The sequence below is a fragment of the Caenorhabditis remanei genome, chromosome III (assembly GCF_010183535.1).
Source record: "Caenorhabditis remanei strain PX506 chromosome III, whole genome shotgun sequence".
NCBI lineage: Eukaryota > Metazoa > Nematoda > Chromadorea > Rhabditida > Rhabditidae > Caenorhabditis > Caenorhabditis remanei.
Window position 1 is genome coordinate 2,898,124 of NC_071330.1, and position 16,907 is coordinate 2,915,030.

At 41.5% G+C, this 16,907-nt stretch overlaps 4 protein-coding genes across 4 annotated transcripts; 1 reads left to right on the top strand and 3 right to left on the bottom strand.

The window, feature by feature from the left end:
* Window positions 1-9,375: 9,375 nt before the first annotated feature.
* GCK72_008727 (uncharacterized protein) lies at window positions 9,376-9,695 on the bottom strand (the record flags this gene model as incomplete). The annotated part of the gene is made up of 2 exons (XM_053727002.1): window positions 9,376-9,586; window positions 9,640-9,695. 2 exons carry the CDS (start codon window positions 9,693-9,695, stop codon window positions 9,376-9,378), a joined length of 267 nt encoding a protein of 88 aa, XP_053586579.1.
* Window positions 9,696-11,539: 1,844 nt separating this feature from the next.
* GCK72_008728 (uncharacterized protein) lies at window positions 11,540-12,745 on the bottom strand (the record flags this gene model as incomplete). The annotated part of the gene is made up of 2 exons (XM_053727003.1): window positions 11,540-12,029; window positions 12,666-12,745. 2 exons carry the CDS (start codon window positions 12,743-12,745, stop codon window positions 11,540-11,542), a joined length of 570 nt encoding a protein of 189 aa, XP_053586580.1.
* A 1,060-nt stretch (window positions 12,746-13,805) lies between these two features.
* On the top strand, window positions 13,806-16,351 carry GCK72_008729 (uncharacterized protein; the record flags this gene model as incomplete). The annotated part of the gene is made up of 3 exons (XM_053727004.1): window positions 13,806-13,884; window positions 15,497-15,882; window positions 15,929-16,351. 3 exons carry the CDS (start codon window positions 13,806-13,808, stop codon window positions 16,349-16,351), a joined length of 888 nt encoding a protein of 295 aa, XP_053586581.1.
* Window positions 15,358-16,354, bottom strand: GCK72_008730 (uncharacterized protein; the record flags this gene model as incomplete). The annotated part of the gene is made up of 3 exons (XM_053727005.1): window positions 15,358-15,444; window positions 15,544-15,953; window positions 16,015-16,354. The coding sequence occupies 3 exons, from the start codon at window positions 16,352-16,354 to the stop codon at window positions 15,358-15,360; spliced, it is 837 nt and encodes a 278-aa protein (XP_053586582.1).
* Window positions 16,355-16,907: the final 553 nt, after the last annotated feature.

A 16,907-nucleotide genomic window follows, 5' to 3' on the forward strand; every position in this document is an offset into this window, starting at 1 on the left:
AGGCGCTATACGAAAATTGTACACAATTGTATACGCGACAACCGTCGACATCTGGCATTAAGGCAGACAGCCGCTATGAAATTGAGGAGCAATGAGACACTGGGGGGCAAAACTTTCAAATTTACCATAGGAGAGTAAGCCACGCCCACGGACTACGGTAGAAGGGAAGGAGTAGAAAAGGGTGACCAGTCTATGGGAAAGGTCATTTATCCCTCTCCTTTATCAAACCCTTACCACCCAAATCCATAAATTTCCAGAAAACTTGGAATTTAAAGCTTTTGGCACTGACTTGCCATCAACGCCCACGTGCACCCAGCTCACACAGCTCATACAGCTCAACGCTCAACAACTGCCCAGCCATCTCACCGACCCAAGAGAATCGTCCAACAGAAGTTGAAGTTAGTTTCTTTTCCATTGGTTATTGGGGCTAGTCACAATTAGAATTAGTTTAGGAAAACTTCTCAATCCAAATCAAATCAATCCAAATCAAATCAATCAAATCAAATCAATATCAAATCAATATCAAATCAAAATCTCTCAAATCTTGTGAGCACCTTGCTCAACTCTCTCAATCTCTCTCTCTCTCTCAACGTTTCTCTCTCTCTCTCACTCATCTTCATCACCTAGTTGGTCTATCAACGTCGGAAAAACATTAAGTCTCTCGCTCATCACACGCAAATTCATCTTCATAATCATACGTTTCATTCAAAAGTTGTTAAACTTATTTGTCTTTCTCGCTCTATCCACTCTGCATAAGACCATCTATCGCGCCAAAATAGTTCCCTCCGTTCAAGAAGTAGTAACCAACCACTGCTAACGAGCGTAACTACATCGGCATCGACAGTAGAAACATCTCTAGCGGCTCGTCAATCATAAGATCTTCATCCAACCCGCTAGTAGACACTTCCCGGGCCATTGATTTTTTTTCTCCGTTATCTCCTACAAATCCTGTGTAGAAGTTACTTCCTTAAGAGTAATCAACTTTCAAAGAGCCTTAAACCTAAATTTTTTTTGAGAACCAACCGGTTACAAGTAGTCAATCAACAGGAGTGGTACCACAGAGTTCTCAAAACTCCGAGATAGTGATTAAGGAAGAACCTAGAGAATCGGAACCAGAAATGGCTAAGAAAGAGTTAGCGGAGGATCTGAAGTGGACGAATCAAGCCATACCGGCAGAAACGGACACTCAGAAAGCGCTCAGAGCGGTATCAGGTCACATCCCGAAATTTAGCGAAGGCAATACATCGACCCTGCGCAGATGGCTAGTCGAATATCGAGGTGCCTTGCATAGCCTTAACATCAAACAGGAGGCGGGCGCTAAGATCATGCCATTCTTTCTCGAGGGGCTAGCAAAGAGTAGATTCATCCAGCTAAGTCAAAACCAAACTAACACCTGGGATAAACTAGTTGAGAATCTCATCGCTGCTTTTGAAGTCCCAGGAGACCGCGAACTCGTCCAGCAAGAGATAACGACTTTTAAACAAGGTCAGCTGTCAATTGCGGAATACGCGCAAAAGCTGAAAACGTTAGGTGAGTATGCTTACGAAGGCATACCGGATACTGTGCGGGATGGGTTGCTCGTGAATCATTTTATGCATCACGCAGCCAGCCACATCCGCAGAAAGCTCCTTAGGATGGAAAATACACCAAAAACGTTAGAGGAAGTTATCCGCAGAGCGGAAAGATTCCAAAGGCTTCATGACCTAGACGAGGATGAAAAGGAAGAGGAGCTAATTGCAGCTATGACGCAACTGATGCGTACTAGGGAAGATAGACCAGATGAACTAGACTCCCGTTCCTCTTATTCTCCATCACCACCTCCATCACGGGAAGAAGAGTGGGATTGGCCGCAGAGACAACATAATTGTCAAAAAGAGCCTCGAGAAGAATCATATCGTAGTCCTCGAGGAGAGAGAAGCGCAGTCCAGCGTCTTCTCGCTTATTTGACAATAGCCATGATGTTAGCTGTACCAGCATGGGCAGGCAAACCACAAATATGTGGATTCCAACAGGGAGGAAACACGTTCGTTCCACCCTCTATTCTTCCTTGCGAATCCCCGCGTACGTCCATTGTTTCCACCCGGGCGGACTTATTTGAACTCCGCACGGACCCAATGCGACAAATTGCGCACGCCTGCTATAGACAAGGGTTTAAAGTGTCCACTTTTTCAATCTTTAGAATCTATTCCACCGCTAAAATGACTGATCGAGGTTCGAATACGTTCCAACAGGTTCGAACTCAAGAATGTCGTGAAGCAGTTAGATCTAAACAGTACGCTGGTAAGGACATGACGGAAGGTCCGAAAGGAGTATACCGCTCAGCTAGTCTTGGTGAAAATGCCGAAAATTATACGGCATGGTTTGGAGGAAAAGAGGTCGAGCACGACGAATTCACAATAGTTGTCGGAGAGGTTGCATCATTTGACGGCGATGCTACCATTTCAACGTTAGGAGATACCTCAAAATGCTCGTACTCGTCTGGAAATTGCAAAACGGCTGAATCCACCATAGTATGGACGGAGAGTTCCCCATACAGAGCCTGCAAATACCAGAAAATGATCTCAGTTGATGCGTTTATTACTAATAAACATATAGCAGTTCCCGAACTTAAGATGTTCTCCACTATCTCTCAGGATATGCGATTTACGCAGTCAGAGTCAAAAGGTTGTTTAGCGGGTAATGTATATTTTACGGATGACGGGAAGATGTTATCTTTCCCAGAATTACCCTCGGATCTCTGGATACCAGACTATGTCAGGATGAAGCAAGATCACCACCGACAGAAACGGGTAGCCTACCTCAAATTGGAAGGTCCAAACAACACAACCATCTCCATTAACATCGGAGAAAAGTTCGCGACTCCGTTAATCTACAAGTATTTTAAAGTAGATGCCCTAGAAAAGATACCCCAGTTCGACACGGATCCCATTACGAATCCGGCTATTCTAGCTGATATCAAAGCGTTCGGGGTAACAAATGAGTTACTCAGGGATAGAGCAAAGAAATACGATCAAGAACGTAGAAACTCACTAGGTTCACAATTGATAGTATTAAAATGCATTCGGATTCGTCAATATTGGCATCGAGAATTCACGAGAATTCAAAAGCTATTTGGGGAAAGAACGGAGAAGGATGCAGAACTGCTGATCGCGATGGGGGAGGAGTTGGTAGATGTATTCGATTCACTTCTGGATTTGGATCTTGGGAAAAGTGAACGAAAACCAGGAAGTCTTCCTGCGGGTTATCAAGAACCACGGTTTGACGAAAACAAGGTACAGAGTATGGAATACATCGAACCATACGTCGAGGCTCCATACCAACCACCACCTCCACCCACATCAACCACCACAACTACAACGACCACGACAACGACGACAACGACGACAACAACGATGAAACCAAGGACGGTACCACCAGCGGCAACGACAAAAGCCACACCTACTACCACCACGACTCAAGCACCCACCACCACTAGAAGAACAGTTGTCATTCCACCTACCATCACGGCAATTGAGAAACCAATTCCCTATTATGAGGGCATAGTACCACCAGAAAACCGAAACGTTTATTTCGAGAAACCTCATAGTAATCCATTCCATAGTCCAGCCAAAGATATTTTTATGCAAACTTGCGCAAGTCAACAGGAATCAACCATTCTGTTTCTCACTTTGTTAATTATCGATCCGACAGCGGCTATTAGACAGTTATTCAAAAGAACTGACATCGCTGCTAGGAAAGCCGGCCAGGCTTTACTAATTTCACAATGTAGACCTGTTGAACCAGAAGAAGTTTACTGGAATAGAAGGATTAATGACACCTGTTTTGACCTAGTTCCAATGATGGTCGAAGGGAAAATTTGGTTCTTATTAGAGGGTACTGATGATTTAGTAGCCGATTCAGGCTCAGTAGAGTGCAAGCGTCCTATGATCACTGGAAAGATTCACGTAGAAGGCGAAACTTGGAAAAATGAGCAAGGTACCGAAATGTGGGTACAAACGCTCAATAGACCAATCCAAAAGACCGCCAGCCAATTTTTGTTCCAAGCTCCGGCAGTGATAGGAAATGATCTTCTTGGCCCAGGAACATCTTCAGCGGCCAATGAAGAATTAAATAAAATCTATCGTAGGAGGGAAAATAATATTACTTTCCGTCTGTTGGAAGAGAACATTGTTAAGGCGAAAGACTATATAACCACAAAAGTCAAAATCCATAAGGATACGGTAGCAAACACCTTAGACGAATTGTGGAATAGCACGGGAAAGAAGGTGTTTTCAGCAATCAAACATGTGATTTTCAATGTTTGGATGTTTATTCTGGTAATCATTGGCCCAGTGTTATTTGTAGTCATCTTAGTGATAATCCTCTATGTTTATTGCAAATTCCGCTGGTCTAGAAGAGCAACATCTGCGACTGCAAATCGATTAATCGAAATGGCAACTAGACAATTAAGAGGAATTAACCACGTAGATTACGAGGGGGGTCAGCGTGTCTACATATCAGCGGATATCAATGATGAATACCCCATCCCAGGAGTTTACTCCGTTCTTCATCGTAGAAATAGAGGACACTTGCCAGTGATAAAGATAGAGATGAATGGAAAAATAGTTCATGCATTACTGGATACGGGAGCAGGTATCAGCTATCTTCCTGTTTCCCAGATTAGGTCAGAAGACTTGGATGTAGGAAAAGAACAACAAGCCCGAGCGGCTAATGGTTCAGTTATCAGATTCCTAGGAACAACATCGCAGAGCATAAAGATAGGAGAAATTGAGGTAGACCAAACTCTTTTGGTATCCCATGAGGAGGACTGTCCTTCAGAAATTCTTCTAGGAGTAGATTTCATTCGGAACATTAACAAATTAGGACATCCAGTGTCATTCGACATGTTAAAGAAGGAAGTTCAAATTGGAACGGAAATTTCTCTAGTCTGCAATGTTGAATTAGCTCCTGAAAGGGAAGAGATTAAAGTAGCGGTTAGTCATAATTGCACGGTTAATCAAACTTCGGAGGCAATTATTCCAGTCAAATTAGTGAACTATAGGAAGGAGTTCGGTACTGAATTCATGATTTCGGACAACAAAAAGGAATCAGAGCAAATCTACGCTATTGCCAGATCAGTTGTTTTAACAGATCAGGAAGGGAAAACGTTTTTACAATTAGTTAACCCATCCGCAACCCCAATAAAATTATTTGCGGGGCAGGCTCTAGCCACGGCAACGATCTACGAACAGATTTGGGAAGACAGCTATACGCCACCAGAAGCAGACTGGACAGCTAAACTCCCTATCATGCCAAAACCGACACCTCCTGACTACGAACCATCAAACGAAATTGATCTTAAAGATTCAATCTTTACCGAAGAGCAGAAAAGTAGACTTAGAGATATAATTGATAGACACCCGAAGGCATTCGTAGGTCCGGATGGCGTTTTAGGATGTTACAATGAAACGATACGACATCGGATAGATTTTGTCAAAGATGCGAAAATGCCAGCGTCTAGAAATTATAGAGTTCCACTTGAGAGAAGAGATGAATTAGGAAAACAAATTAGGGTAATCGAATCCCAAGGAGTAACATGCCCACCACCATCTCCATTGGCGGATCCTGTTGTAATGGTTTGGAAATCAGAAAGGATCAAAAATACTAAAACCCATGAGAGAGTAACAGAGGTACTATGGAAAAATACCAATGAGAGATATAGAGAACTCGACCAGAAACCCACTATGAATAATTTTGAAATGAACAGCAGCAAGAAATCCCAGACAAAAGAAAGAAAATTGGATGAATTAAGGCCAAATTCACCGAACCGTTTCGAACTATGGAAGTTCGAGAGTCTTATAGGGATATTGAACAGCTACTTCCATGAGTGGATCATGAAATTTAGTGGGAAACTATTTAAATAGTTATGATAAAATTCGAGAGAGGAAACCTAAACTTTCGTCATGCAGAGAAATTTTTAAACTTAAATTAATCTTCTGATATGCTAAACTATACTCTTAGATTTGAATTTTACTTTCCCTATGGTAAAAACACCGAAGTACCTAATAAACCGTAATTTAAAAATACGCGTTAAAAGACCAGTGTTAGTTCAGGGAAAAAATAAGAAATACGAGTGACAGTTGAAAGTGGAAAAGATGCTAAACATCCAACATCAATAATTCGAAAGATCTTCCATAAATTTTTTTTTTGAGAGTAGAGAGTAGAGAGTAGAGAGTCAGCGAAACGCGTCTGAAAGACCGGAAAAGAGAGTCTAATCAATCGTCGAGATTAACAAGACTTCGAGAACTGAACAATTATACCAGAAAGAAGAGAGAAAGAAGACCTAGGAGAAATTGTTAGAAAGAAAAATCGTAATTGTTTTCTCTGCAGAATGGACCGGTCAAGGATATCGTTCCCGGAGAAGGAAAAGCAGAAGAAGTCAAAACGGAAGTTCAGCCCGAGGAGGAAGGGTCCGAAGCGCCAACACAGTCCAATCCGGAACAGACGACTACCGAAACGCGAAGTCAACCGCTGGAAGGCGAACGGGAAGAAGAAGGACAGGAGGCAGTGGAAGAGGAATAGCAACAACAATGGACAACGTCAAGGAGGTGGCCGAGGAATGCAGCAGGAATCGGGAAGCTGGAGAGCCGAAATCAACGAGCAGGGACTCCACAGCCAGGCTATGCGCCGATAATGGTAATTAGTCCCATCCCTTACCCTAGCCTAAACCCATCGTTTATTTCCCCTCCCCACCCGATGCAATATATACCTCATCCAACCATGCCCCAATATTTCCCACACCCTACCCCACCGATGCAGCAATATCGTTATTAATATTATTAATTCATGTATTGTACGCTCTGTTTATTTTTCCCTCCCAGGACCCGTACCCTTCTACTATTGTACTTTCAGATATCTTCCCCAAATAACTAACTTTTAAGGCCTAAGGTAAATAATTTTTAAGAAATTACGTCTTCTCCTCTTAGTGTCCGGGACGGCCACATTTTAAACCGGGGGGGATGTGAAAGGGTAGAACTCAGACTATGTCTGCCTTCTTCCTTTTCTCTAAACCTCTCTTCTCTAGGCGTCTCAACACAAAGAGGAAGAGTCGGAGAAGACTGGCTCCGCCCCTTTTCACCAAGAGAAGGGCGTCGCCTCTCTTCAGTTAGTCTAGCTGGATCCTAGCCCATGCATGTCACCTAGCATGGGGTGAGTCCCTTTCCTACTGTATCTCAATAGGACTGGGCCTCACAAGGATCCTTAGGCCCTATATATATTACTCCCATTATTCATTACCTATTATTACTCACTTATCATATTCTCTTATATAATCTCCATACATAAATCCATATACCCATACACATATAATCAACACTACTCCACTCTCTGTAAGCCCGAGGGATCAGGTGAAGGTTGAGCATTCAGAAGGGGTTCTGGAGCGATCCCCCTTCACAATAGTAGACTGAAACGGCACCAGGAAGAGTAAGTTGGAGGAAGGAGAGGAGATGGGCGGTTGGAGTTTCGAAGCGAGATGCAAGGCGGGAGGATTCAGAGTTGGAGAATTGCCAGTGCGGACTGTATTTGTCGACCTGGAAGATATTGGATGAGTTTCTGTGGACAATAACTCCGCCCACATCTGTTTGTGGGCGGAGTCTTCTTCATGACATACTGTAACACCTATCAAAACTATCACAATCACAATTATACTACTTTCTACGAGTGCAACTACTTTTTTTTACTGATTTTCTCTTCGTATGGTTATAAGAAACGGGAGTTCTTGTACCAAAGATGAAGTTTTCAAATTCGGTCTGTCTTATATCTATATCTTCCTGTCTCCCTACTACAACTCACTTGTACACAATCCACACAACACCCAAATCGCCCCGACCACTTGCCAATTTCTCGTGTAAATCGAGTGATAGGAGAGGGAAAATTGTTGCATTTCCCCCTTCTTGACTTCTTGTATTTGTGGTCAGGATTACTGTAGCGAAAAGAATTACGGTAGTTGAAGCATGATATTTCGGAAACAAAGGGCGTAGAGAGACAAAGAGAAAAATATGGGAAAGAGGTGCGAAATAGAAGTGGTTTCGATTCGTGAACATCAGATTTAGGTGGAGAGAAACCACTTCTTGAGAGAGAGCAACAAAAAACAGAGGGACTAGGAATACTTGCCATGTGGCTAGTTTTATAGTAATCCATCAAATTGCAGACAAACGGACACACAGAAAGATGTATGGTACCGCTCAAAAAGTAATCAACTTTAGTTGTTTTAGTGTAAAATGATCAACTTTGACAGTGTATTTTGGTGTCACCTGATTGTCCCATAAACTCAATTTTGTATGTGTTGAACAGAGCAAAAATAGAACATCATTTTTGTAGTTGACAATTTTTTTGTAGGGATACCACCATGAAAGTTACAGGTAATCAAAGACGTTTCTCTCTGAAATCGACTTTTCTCCTTGGAGGTTTTCACTTTAACAATCTATAACTTTCAAGGTAATGTTCCTAGAAAAAAGTGGTCAACTACAAAAATTATTTGCTATTTTTGCTCTGTTCGGTTCATACAGAATTGAGTTTCTCGAATATTGAAGTGATGCCGAAATACACTGGCCAACTTCATTTTCCACTGAAAACAGCCAAAGTTGATGCACAGGAGAAGGTCTACGATATTTGAAGGCGCGTATCTCAAAAACTAGATGAGCTTTGAAAAAGTTGTCAACTAGGAAATTAGAGTTCCAGGTTAGATCTATTGAAAAATTGTAATTCAAAGCCACGTAGCATGGTATATTTATCAATTTCTATGTAAAAATATAGCTAGTGATACACAATAAAAGAGAATCTTGCCAAGACTGGGAAAATACGGTCAAAGATTGTTTTTCCATGAATGGTCTCCAAAAAGAGAGAGAAATCGTATAGAAACAAAGGGAGAAGGTGATAAAAAGAGGGGTCGAGGATAGAATTTCTTTATTCGAAAAGGGAGAGAGATGGTCAACAAAGAGGAGCACAGAGCAAAAAGAATACAGTTTTGGACACCTTTCTTCTTACGGGCGGCTAGCCAACTGACCGCCCGTTTTTTGTGTTTTGGGGGTTGTGATGGGTTGGATGCGAATGAAATGAGAAATTACGTCGTTTCGGATTACGGGATTGATAAGAAAAGAGATACTGATATTGTGTGTGTGCTCATTGAGCCTTGACATTTCTCGAACCTGGACAAATATGGTGATGTGTTTGTTGAAGATGGATGAATATGAATGCATTAGAAAGGAAATTACAGACTTTATTGTCAAGTTTTAGTTGCAGGAGTCAGGACAAATGGATGCAATAGAACAGAGTGTTGGAATTAGAGAATAAATTATGAGAGAATGAAGCCTTGATTTTCAGTTCAAATATTATTGCTCAGATCATTGTTTTGGTTTTCGTGATGAATGTGGAGAGTGCAATATCTGTGTTATCTCTCATTTTGATATATAAATATTTATTGTTTTCCACGAGAAACTCTGCAATTGTTCCATCTTCACGAGAAATATAATATTTGATTCTGTGTGATAGACCATCTGGACCCTCAATGGTTTCTTCAGATCTGATTGTGAGTACTCCATCCGGAATCCTGAAAAAATATAAACTTTCATGTTTTTGAAAGAAATTTCAATCTCTGTTTACCCTTCTCTAATTTTATTTATGATATCGTCTATATTTATGAATCGAAACTCGATCATCATTACTGTCCATTTTGGCGTCCGTCCGAAACACCATCTTTCAATAAAATATTCTATACCAGTCGGTTAACGCAGCCTAACGGCTGCTAAACCTCCTTTTCTTCTCCACCCTTCTGGGTGTTTCAGCGCCTGCGGCGCTTCTCAAATGGTTCCGACTATCGAGGTTTCATAATTTTTCCTACTCCTGGATCGTATAAATTTTTCACTTGTTATTAGTTTTTGTAGGCTAAGCAGCCCGTTATGATAGAAACCAATTAAAGCACCTCTGCTTTACTGATAAGATTTCGACAAACTTTCTCAATGACTTATCTTTCCTGTGGAATATGAAGCGATTTTTTTCTTCACAAATATTCTTAAGGAAACATAGACAGCAGAGTTGAGCGGAATTCCGCCTTCCGCCACTTTTTTCATTCCGCTTTCCGCTTTCCGTCGAAATGTTTTTATTCCGCTTTCCGCCTTCCGCCTTCCGCCTTCCGCCTTCCGTCTTCCGCTATTTCAAGAGCTTTTCCGCCTTGCGCCTAGAGGATATCAGCTTGAAAAATTTATTCGCAGACTCCAATTTGCTGCTATTTTTGAGGTTTTTTTTGCAGCAAAGCTATCAGTTTTTGCCGAAAAAAAAAACAAAATTTTACCCAACTTTAACCATTTTAAGGGCTTTTTGCAACAAAATAAGGCCAAATCGTCTTCTTAAAAACGACATTGTATTCCGCCTTCCGCCTTTTTGCATTTTTTTCATTCCGCTTTCCGCCAAGAAATTTGTTGCTTCCGTCTTTGGCTTTCCGCCGATTTTTATTAAATTCCGCCTTCCGCTTGCCGCTTTCCGCCCAAAAAAATTTCATTCCGCTTTCGCCTTTCGCCTTCCGGCAAAAATGTTTTTTCCGCCTTCCGCCAAAAATGTTTCTTCCGCCTTCCGCTTTCCGCTTTCCGCCAATTTTTTAAAATTCCGCCTTCCGCTTGCCGCTTTCCGCCCAAAAAATGTTTACTTCGCTTTCCGCCTTCCGCCAAAATAGTTTCTTCCGTATTTCGCTTTCCGCTTTCCGCCGATTTTTTTTAAATTCCGCCTTCTGTTTGCCGTTTTCCGCCCAAAAAATGTTTACTCCGCTTTCCGCCTTCTGCCTTCCGCCATTTCAAAAACCGCATTCCGCTCAACTCGGAAAGACAGATCAATTAGAATTTCGTCCTTCATGATCAGAGTTGAACGGAATGAAGAAAGTGGCGGAAAGCGGAAGTCGGAATTCCGGTCAACTCTGTTCAAGATGCAAGAACCAATCATATCCCACTATCATCTTCTAATATTACTAACCAATCAGAAATTATTTACTTCTGATCCTCACAGACTTCATCTGTGTCAAGAAGTTTCTAGAATTTTCTCGGAATTTCGAAAGGATGAAAATCACCTTCGGCAAGTTAGATTCCTTGCTAACAAATCAGTTGAATATAATCTAACCTACATTTCAACATCTGACTCGTCTCGTGCACATCTGGTTGTTCATAGCAAAAACAGTTTGCAGAATAGATCTGACCCAAGATTCGTAGAACAACTTTCCAAAACCATACGAAAATGTGAAGAAATGAATTCATTTGAAGAATGGAAAAGTTCTATAACTATTTTTCCCGTGAACTCCTATTTCCCTATTTCGGAAATGAAAGCCACTGAAAGGCTTGAAAACCATGTTTTTTCACGTAGTGACCTATTTTCGAACTATTTGAACTAAAAAAAATAGACGGGCATCATCCGGGGAAAATTTCCAAACGATCTGTGTAAGTTTCATTAAAAACGGTTCAGTACAGAGGGCGATAGAGTCGGCGACAGACGGACAGACAAACGGATCTGCTGAATATTATTAGTAAAGATGCCACCACCACATAATTGAGTGTGCAGAAAAAATGAGTACAGAGAATGAATTGAAATATTCAATGTCAATGCTAGAGACCCAGCTAGAATTCCGAATGACTAATTGGTTTGGAATGTATCGGAATTGACTTCTTCTGATATTGAATGTAAAAGACTGCATGTCGAGTGTCAGTTCACATTCCGCCTCTTGTCGATTCAGAATGTGATTAACTAATTCATCATCTCCTGGCGTGCTCACTGATTCTCCAACCAGAGTCAAGTTTTTCGCATAATTAGTGTTTCTTGTAGTATTCCCACAATATAAATCAATTATTATCTCGTTTTCATGTTGTGTAAAGTCTTGGAAGTGGAGTTCCAGATCGGTCAGTGTTATATTGAAAATGAAGGATAGATGATTGATGAATGGGCGGAATCCGAAACATCCATCTTCCATGGGTACGTAAAATCTCATAAGTTTCTCCTCCCCAGCGATGTGATCTCTGAAAAGAAATTCACAATTTTAGAAAATGAGAACGTCCGTGATTTCAATTGCAGGTGAACTGATGATAACTGACCTAATAGCCTCCAGAGAATGTTCAATTGGAATCCAATTTGGTATATGAACCCCGTATGTTGTTTCCGAGAATTTATGGTTGTCTGAACTTTTGTTTTGAAAAATCGAGTATAATTTATCAATAATTGTTTCTCGATTCACTTTTGTAGCCATAAACTTTTCCGATTCAAAAATCCATCGAGTATTTGGATAATAATTGAATTCCAATTGTATTTCTCTCTTTTTTGAACATTTCAATTGGAATTTCACTGCTTTCTCTTTACATTTCAGTTGGTTTCGAAGTGACTGACACACTGTTTTACACCGTTTACTGCACACGTTGAGTCCCATGCTACCTATGCAAACGCGCTCTGAAAAAGACATGGTCCGCAATACGTGGCGGTGAACATTAGAATCTATTTTCCTACAGAAAATTTTAGGATACGTGAAAATATTTTCATTTCCACGTAGTTTCTCGTTAGAGCGTGTTCGCATAGGTAGCCTGGGACTCAACGTGCTGCATAGTGACAGAGATAATCTGAAATTGACAGTTAAAGTGTTTTTATATTAAAAGAACACTTACATTTCGAATGGAGTCATCAATTTAAGCCCATGATTTAGTACTATCAATGGGAGTCGGAATAAAGGGAATTCCGAAGACATTGATTTTTGTGGCGATGAGAGGAGAGAAGAGGTAAGGCAGATGAGGAGGAAAAGGAGACGGTGATCAGATATGACAGTTGTTTTTATTGGATGAATAGAAGACGTTGGGAGGCGTGTGTGGACCAAATCGCGTCTACCGGCGATGAGTCTGTTGAAATAGAAGAACATTGATCGGACGGCTACTACATGCCGTTCGGGGTGTCTCTGAGGGAGGGGATGAACTTACTCTATTGGTTGAAAAATGAAACAATTAATAAGGGATAAGACTAGGGTTCAGGTCAGGGTTGGGAAATTCCGGGCCGGGCCGACTGAAAAATTTTCCTCAGCCCGGCCTAACCCGGGCTGGCGGTCCGGGCTGGCGGTCCGGGCCGGGATTTCCCAACCCTGGTTCAGGTACAATAGGTTTATTAGCTGTCGACGTCGAGATACATGATATTACCATGACACACTCTCAAGCTAGACAATTTCAACTGAAAACGGCCAACCTTTTGACCGGTACTGTGATTTACGGTGTCCATCGAGATAAGAGTGTTACATAAATATTTTCCACATTTTTCTCAAAGGCTTTGCCATAATTGGATAATGTTTTCCACAAAAATACAAGTTTTACAGATGTTTGAAGTTCAAAATTCCAAATATTAGTAATAAAAAAAATAAAATAAAATAAATCACAAACCTGGTCCGCAGCTCCCTTAAAAAAGTGGGCCTGGAAGCAAGAGTCATTAAACTGAAAGGTGTCTCACTCAAAAACACTCTGGTTAAAAGACAAACGATGTGTTCGTCGACAGTGTAGAGTCTGTTCGCAGATTGGTTAAGGATCGTGAGACGTGGAGTTATATATGTGAAGGGGTCGCTCCTGGGCCCTTCAGATTATCTCAACCTTTATCCGATCTCTTGTACTCGGGGTAATAGGGTTTATTATGGATTAAAATAAAGATTAATAATGGTGAATAAATATGAGTAATGAGGGATCTAGGGGATCCAGTTCACGAGAACATGTTCTCGTAGGGCTGGGTCTCCACCTCTGGATTGGCAACCTCCAGAGTCTAGATCCTAAAGCATGACTGACGAGAAGGGTCCTGTTCCAGCTCCGGAGGAGCAAGGGGCGGGACTCGTCTCCTCCGTCTCTCCTCTTGGTGGTAAGAGCGCCTAGAGGAGAAGGCATAAGAAAACGGGGAGCCGCGCCTAAAGCGGGGCCTACCCGTTCACATATACATACCATATCACCTGCGTGTGTGGAGAACTTTATTTTGCACGATCTCCTAGAACGATTCTAGGGCCAGATTACGTCATCAAAATTGGAATGTCACGATAATGAAAAATAAATCAAAAATTCACGCATGAGAAGATTTTTGAACATGTGAGTTTTTGCAGATTTTTCGGTTGGATATTTCTAGAGTTACATCCTTTCAAAAAATGAACTGAAAACACTTATTTTTCAAATACACTCAGTTTATCAACCAGATTTTTTCTTATTCACAGATCGAATCTCATAGAATTTCTGCGATTAATCAGAGCTTCCATTTGAGCCAAAAATCATAGATTCCGGTCTTAATATAAACGAGTTATAACACAAAGAGTGTGCTCAACTTTTTAAACAATTCATCATTCTCTTTGTTTTCACAATTTTTTCAAACTGTTAAGACGCACTCTCTCACTCGTTCGATCACCCATGTTCACCCGAAAAAAGTTGACCATCTCCGATTTGCCAATCCTTTCGACCAAAAAGAGTATAAAGTGTCCTCAGTAAATTGGGGTACTTTTTGGCCGGGTCCGTCACCTGGGTACCTAGGAAAATCGAAAAATCCATATTTTTCGAACATTTTTCCTGAAGGAGTTAGGAATGAAATCTCAACTGGAACTTATTGTAGACATTATTTTAAGCATTTTTTGTGTTCAGAAGAAAATTCCAGCTCAACACCTTGAAGACAACTAACTATCCGGATACTCAGAGTTTGTTGCTTTCCTTTTTATTTCTTTTCCTAACTTTCCTTTCTTTAAATCGAAAAAAGGAATTCCAGAATGAGCCTCCCAGGTGCATGGAATCGAGTTGCTTCCAATCTTTGGAAGTATTTGAACAGCGATATGTCGCAAAAGGTAATTGGATTCAGTATGACTTCTAAATAAATATCATTTTTATTATGTTGCCGAAGATGCTTCTGGAATTAAGTTCTACGAGATTGCAAACAGTCGACAGAACGTTTCGAGTTGATCTGCCGGGACCTCAACAAATTCTGAACGGAGTCTCACGATTCCGGCAGACGGTTCGGAAGGACTTGGTTAGTTTTAAACTACACTTCGTATCCCTTTGAGAGTCCTAAGTCTAGTTTCGAGAAAGAGTTTTCTAATATATGCAATAGTAGGCAGAGCAAAGTATGGCGGAAGTGGATATTTTGAAAGTTCTTAACATATTTCTTCCACTTTCTGAAAGAAGTAAAAAAACCACAAAGAGTTTCCGAGAAATGCATTTATTCTTTTACATGATAATTACAGACTAGTACATGCAATGAGTGAGTATGTGGGCTGTAGAGGGTGAGAGATATCAATTTACAATCATATTGAAGAGATCAAATATACATGAATGGTTTGAGTGGTTGAGTAGTTGTGAATGTTCAGTCGAGCAGCACACTTTTTACAATCATTGCCGTAACCAGGTAAGGATCGCAGTTGGATGATGGGCGACGGTCTTCGAGGTATCCCTGCAAAACACAAAGAATTAGTTTGATTATAAAACCTGCAGTGGACTTTCAGCTCGAATATATCGACACCAAGCTCCGCTCTTTCTCGCTAAAACGTACCTTGGCCTCGTCGGCGACTTGACGTGGGATCCGAATCGAGCAAGCCCGATTGGCGACTCCCCACGTGAACTTGTCAGCTTGGCTGGTCTCGTGACGCCCTGTCAATCGACGCAAGTTGTCTTGTCCACCGTTTGGATCGTACACCTTCATTGCGTCCAAATGCGTCTTCTCCAACCCTTTCATCGCTTCGAAGATTGCTGTGAGACCATTAGGTTTGCGCATTTCCGACGTGGAGAAGTTTGTGTGACATCCGGCGCCATTCCAATCACCCATTGTGACTTTTGGCTTGGGATCGAGCGAGATACAAACTCCGAACATCTCAGCGACACGGTGGAGAATGTATCTGGAGATCCAGAGCTGATCTCCCATATCGATTCCTTCGCAGGTTCCAATCTGGTATTCCCATTGTCCTGGAGTTACTTCAGCGTTTGACGCAAACTCTCACAGAGAAGAAGAGACCCCTGTACACACCTGTTGGCTTCATCTCGTTATCCAAAGTGTCGCACATTACCAATACATTGTGTCCTCCCGAAAACGGATCAGGAAACACGGCGACTGGTCTCAAGTAGCGATCCGAGTTGTCACCCTCGGCTTGTCCTGTCGACGATCCATCGTAATTCCAGACCGGGTACTCGGAAACGTACTTTGGCTTCACGTCGAACGTACGGGTCTTGGCACGAAGTTGTTCTCCGGTTCCATCGATCCAAACGTATGTCGCCTGACACTTGGATGGATGGGCTGGAAGACCCATGAAGTGATCGATGGTGGCTTGTCCAAGTGGGAGACGGGTCTCGTAGTTGAGGTGTGACATGGTTTTCTTTGGGTGAGAGACGAGACGGGCGGCCCCCGGAGAAGGTGGCTGAAAATTGATTGAGATAAGGAACCAATATCAAGAAAAGTAGCAAATCAGAAGAGACTTATTGTAAACAATATAGTAAAAAAATAGTGTTTCAAAAGAAATTCAGCAGAAAAAACACAATGGCAAACAAGAATTGACAAAGAAACTGATTTGCAACGATTTTCCATTCGAAAATGAGTGAAAAGGAAGCGAAAATGACGAAACTTACAGGATAGACAAAAGAATAATTCATCTGAATTTATAAATAACCCGAATGGCACGCTACTACAATTCAAATGGCTACTACAATTCAAACTACATCCTTGGATTTGCGTTTCCCTCATTTCCCCACTCTCTCGCCGACACACAGGAAACGTGTGCGACAGTAACCCAATCGCGGCGAGACCAGTACAGCCGTGTTTAAAATTTTGAGGAAAAATTAATTTTTGAAAAGTAGCTATCCAAAAAGGCATTTTTAAGATTAAAAAAGGTTACTTTAACAAGCTTTTGAAGGAAAAACATTATT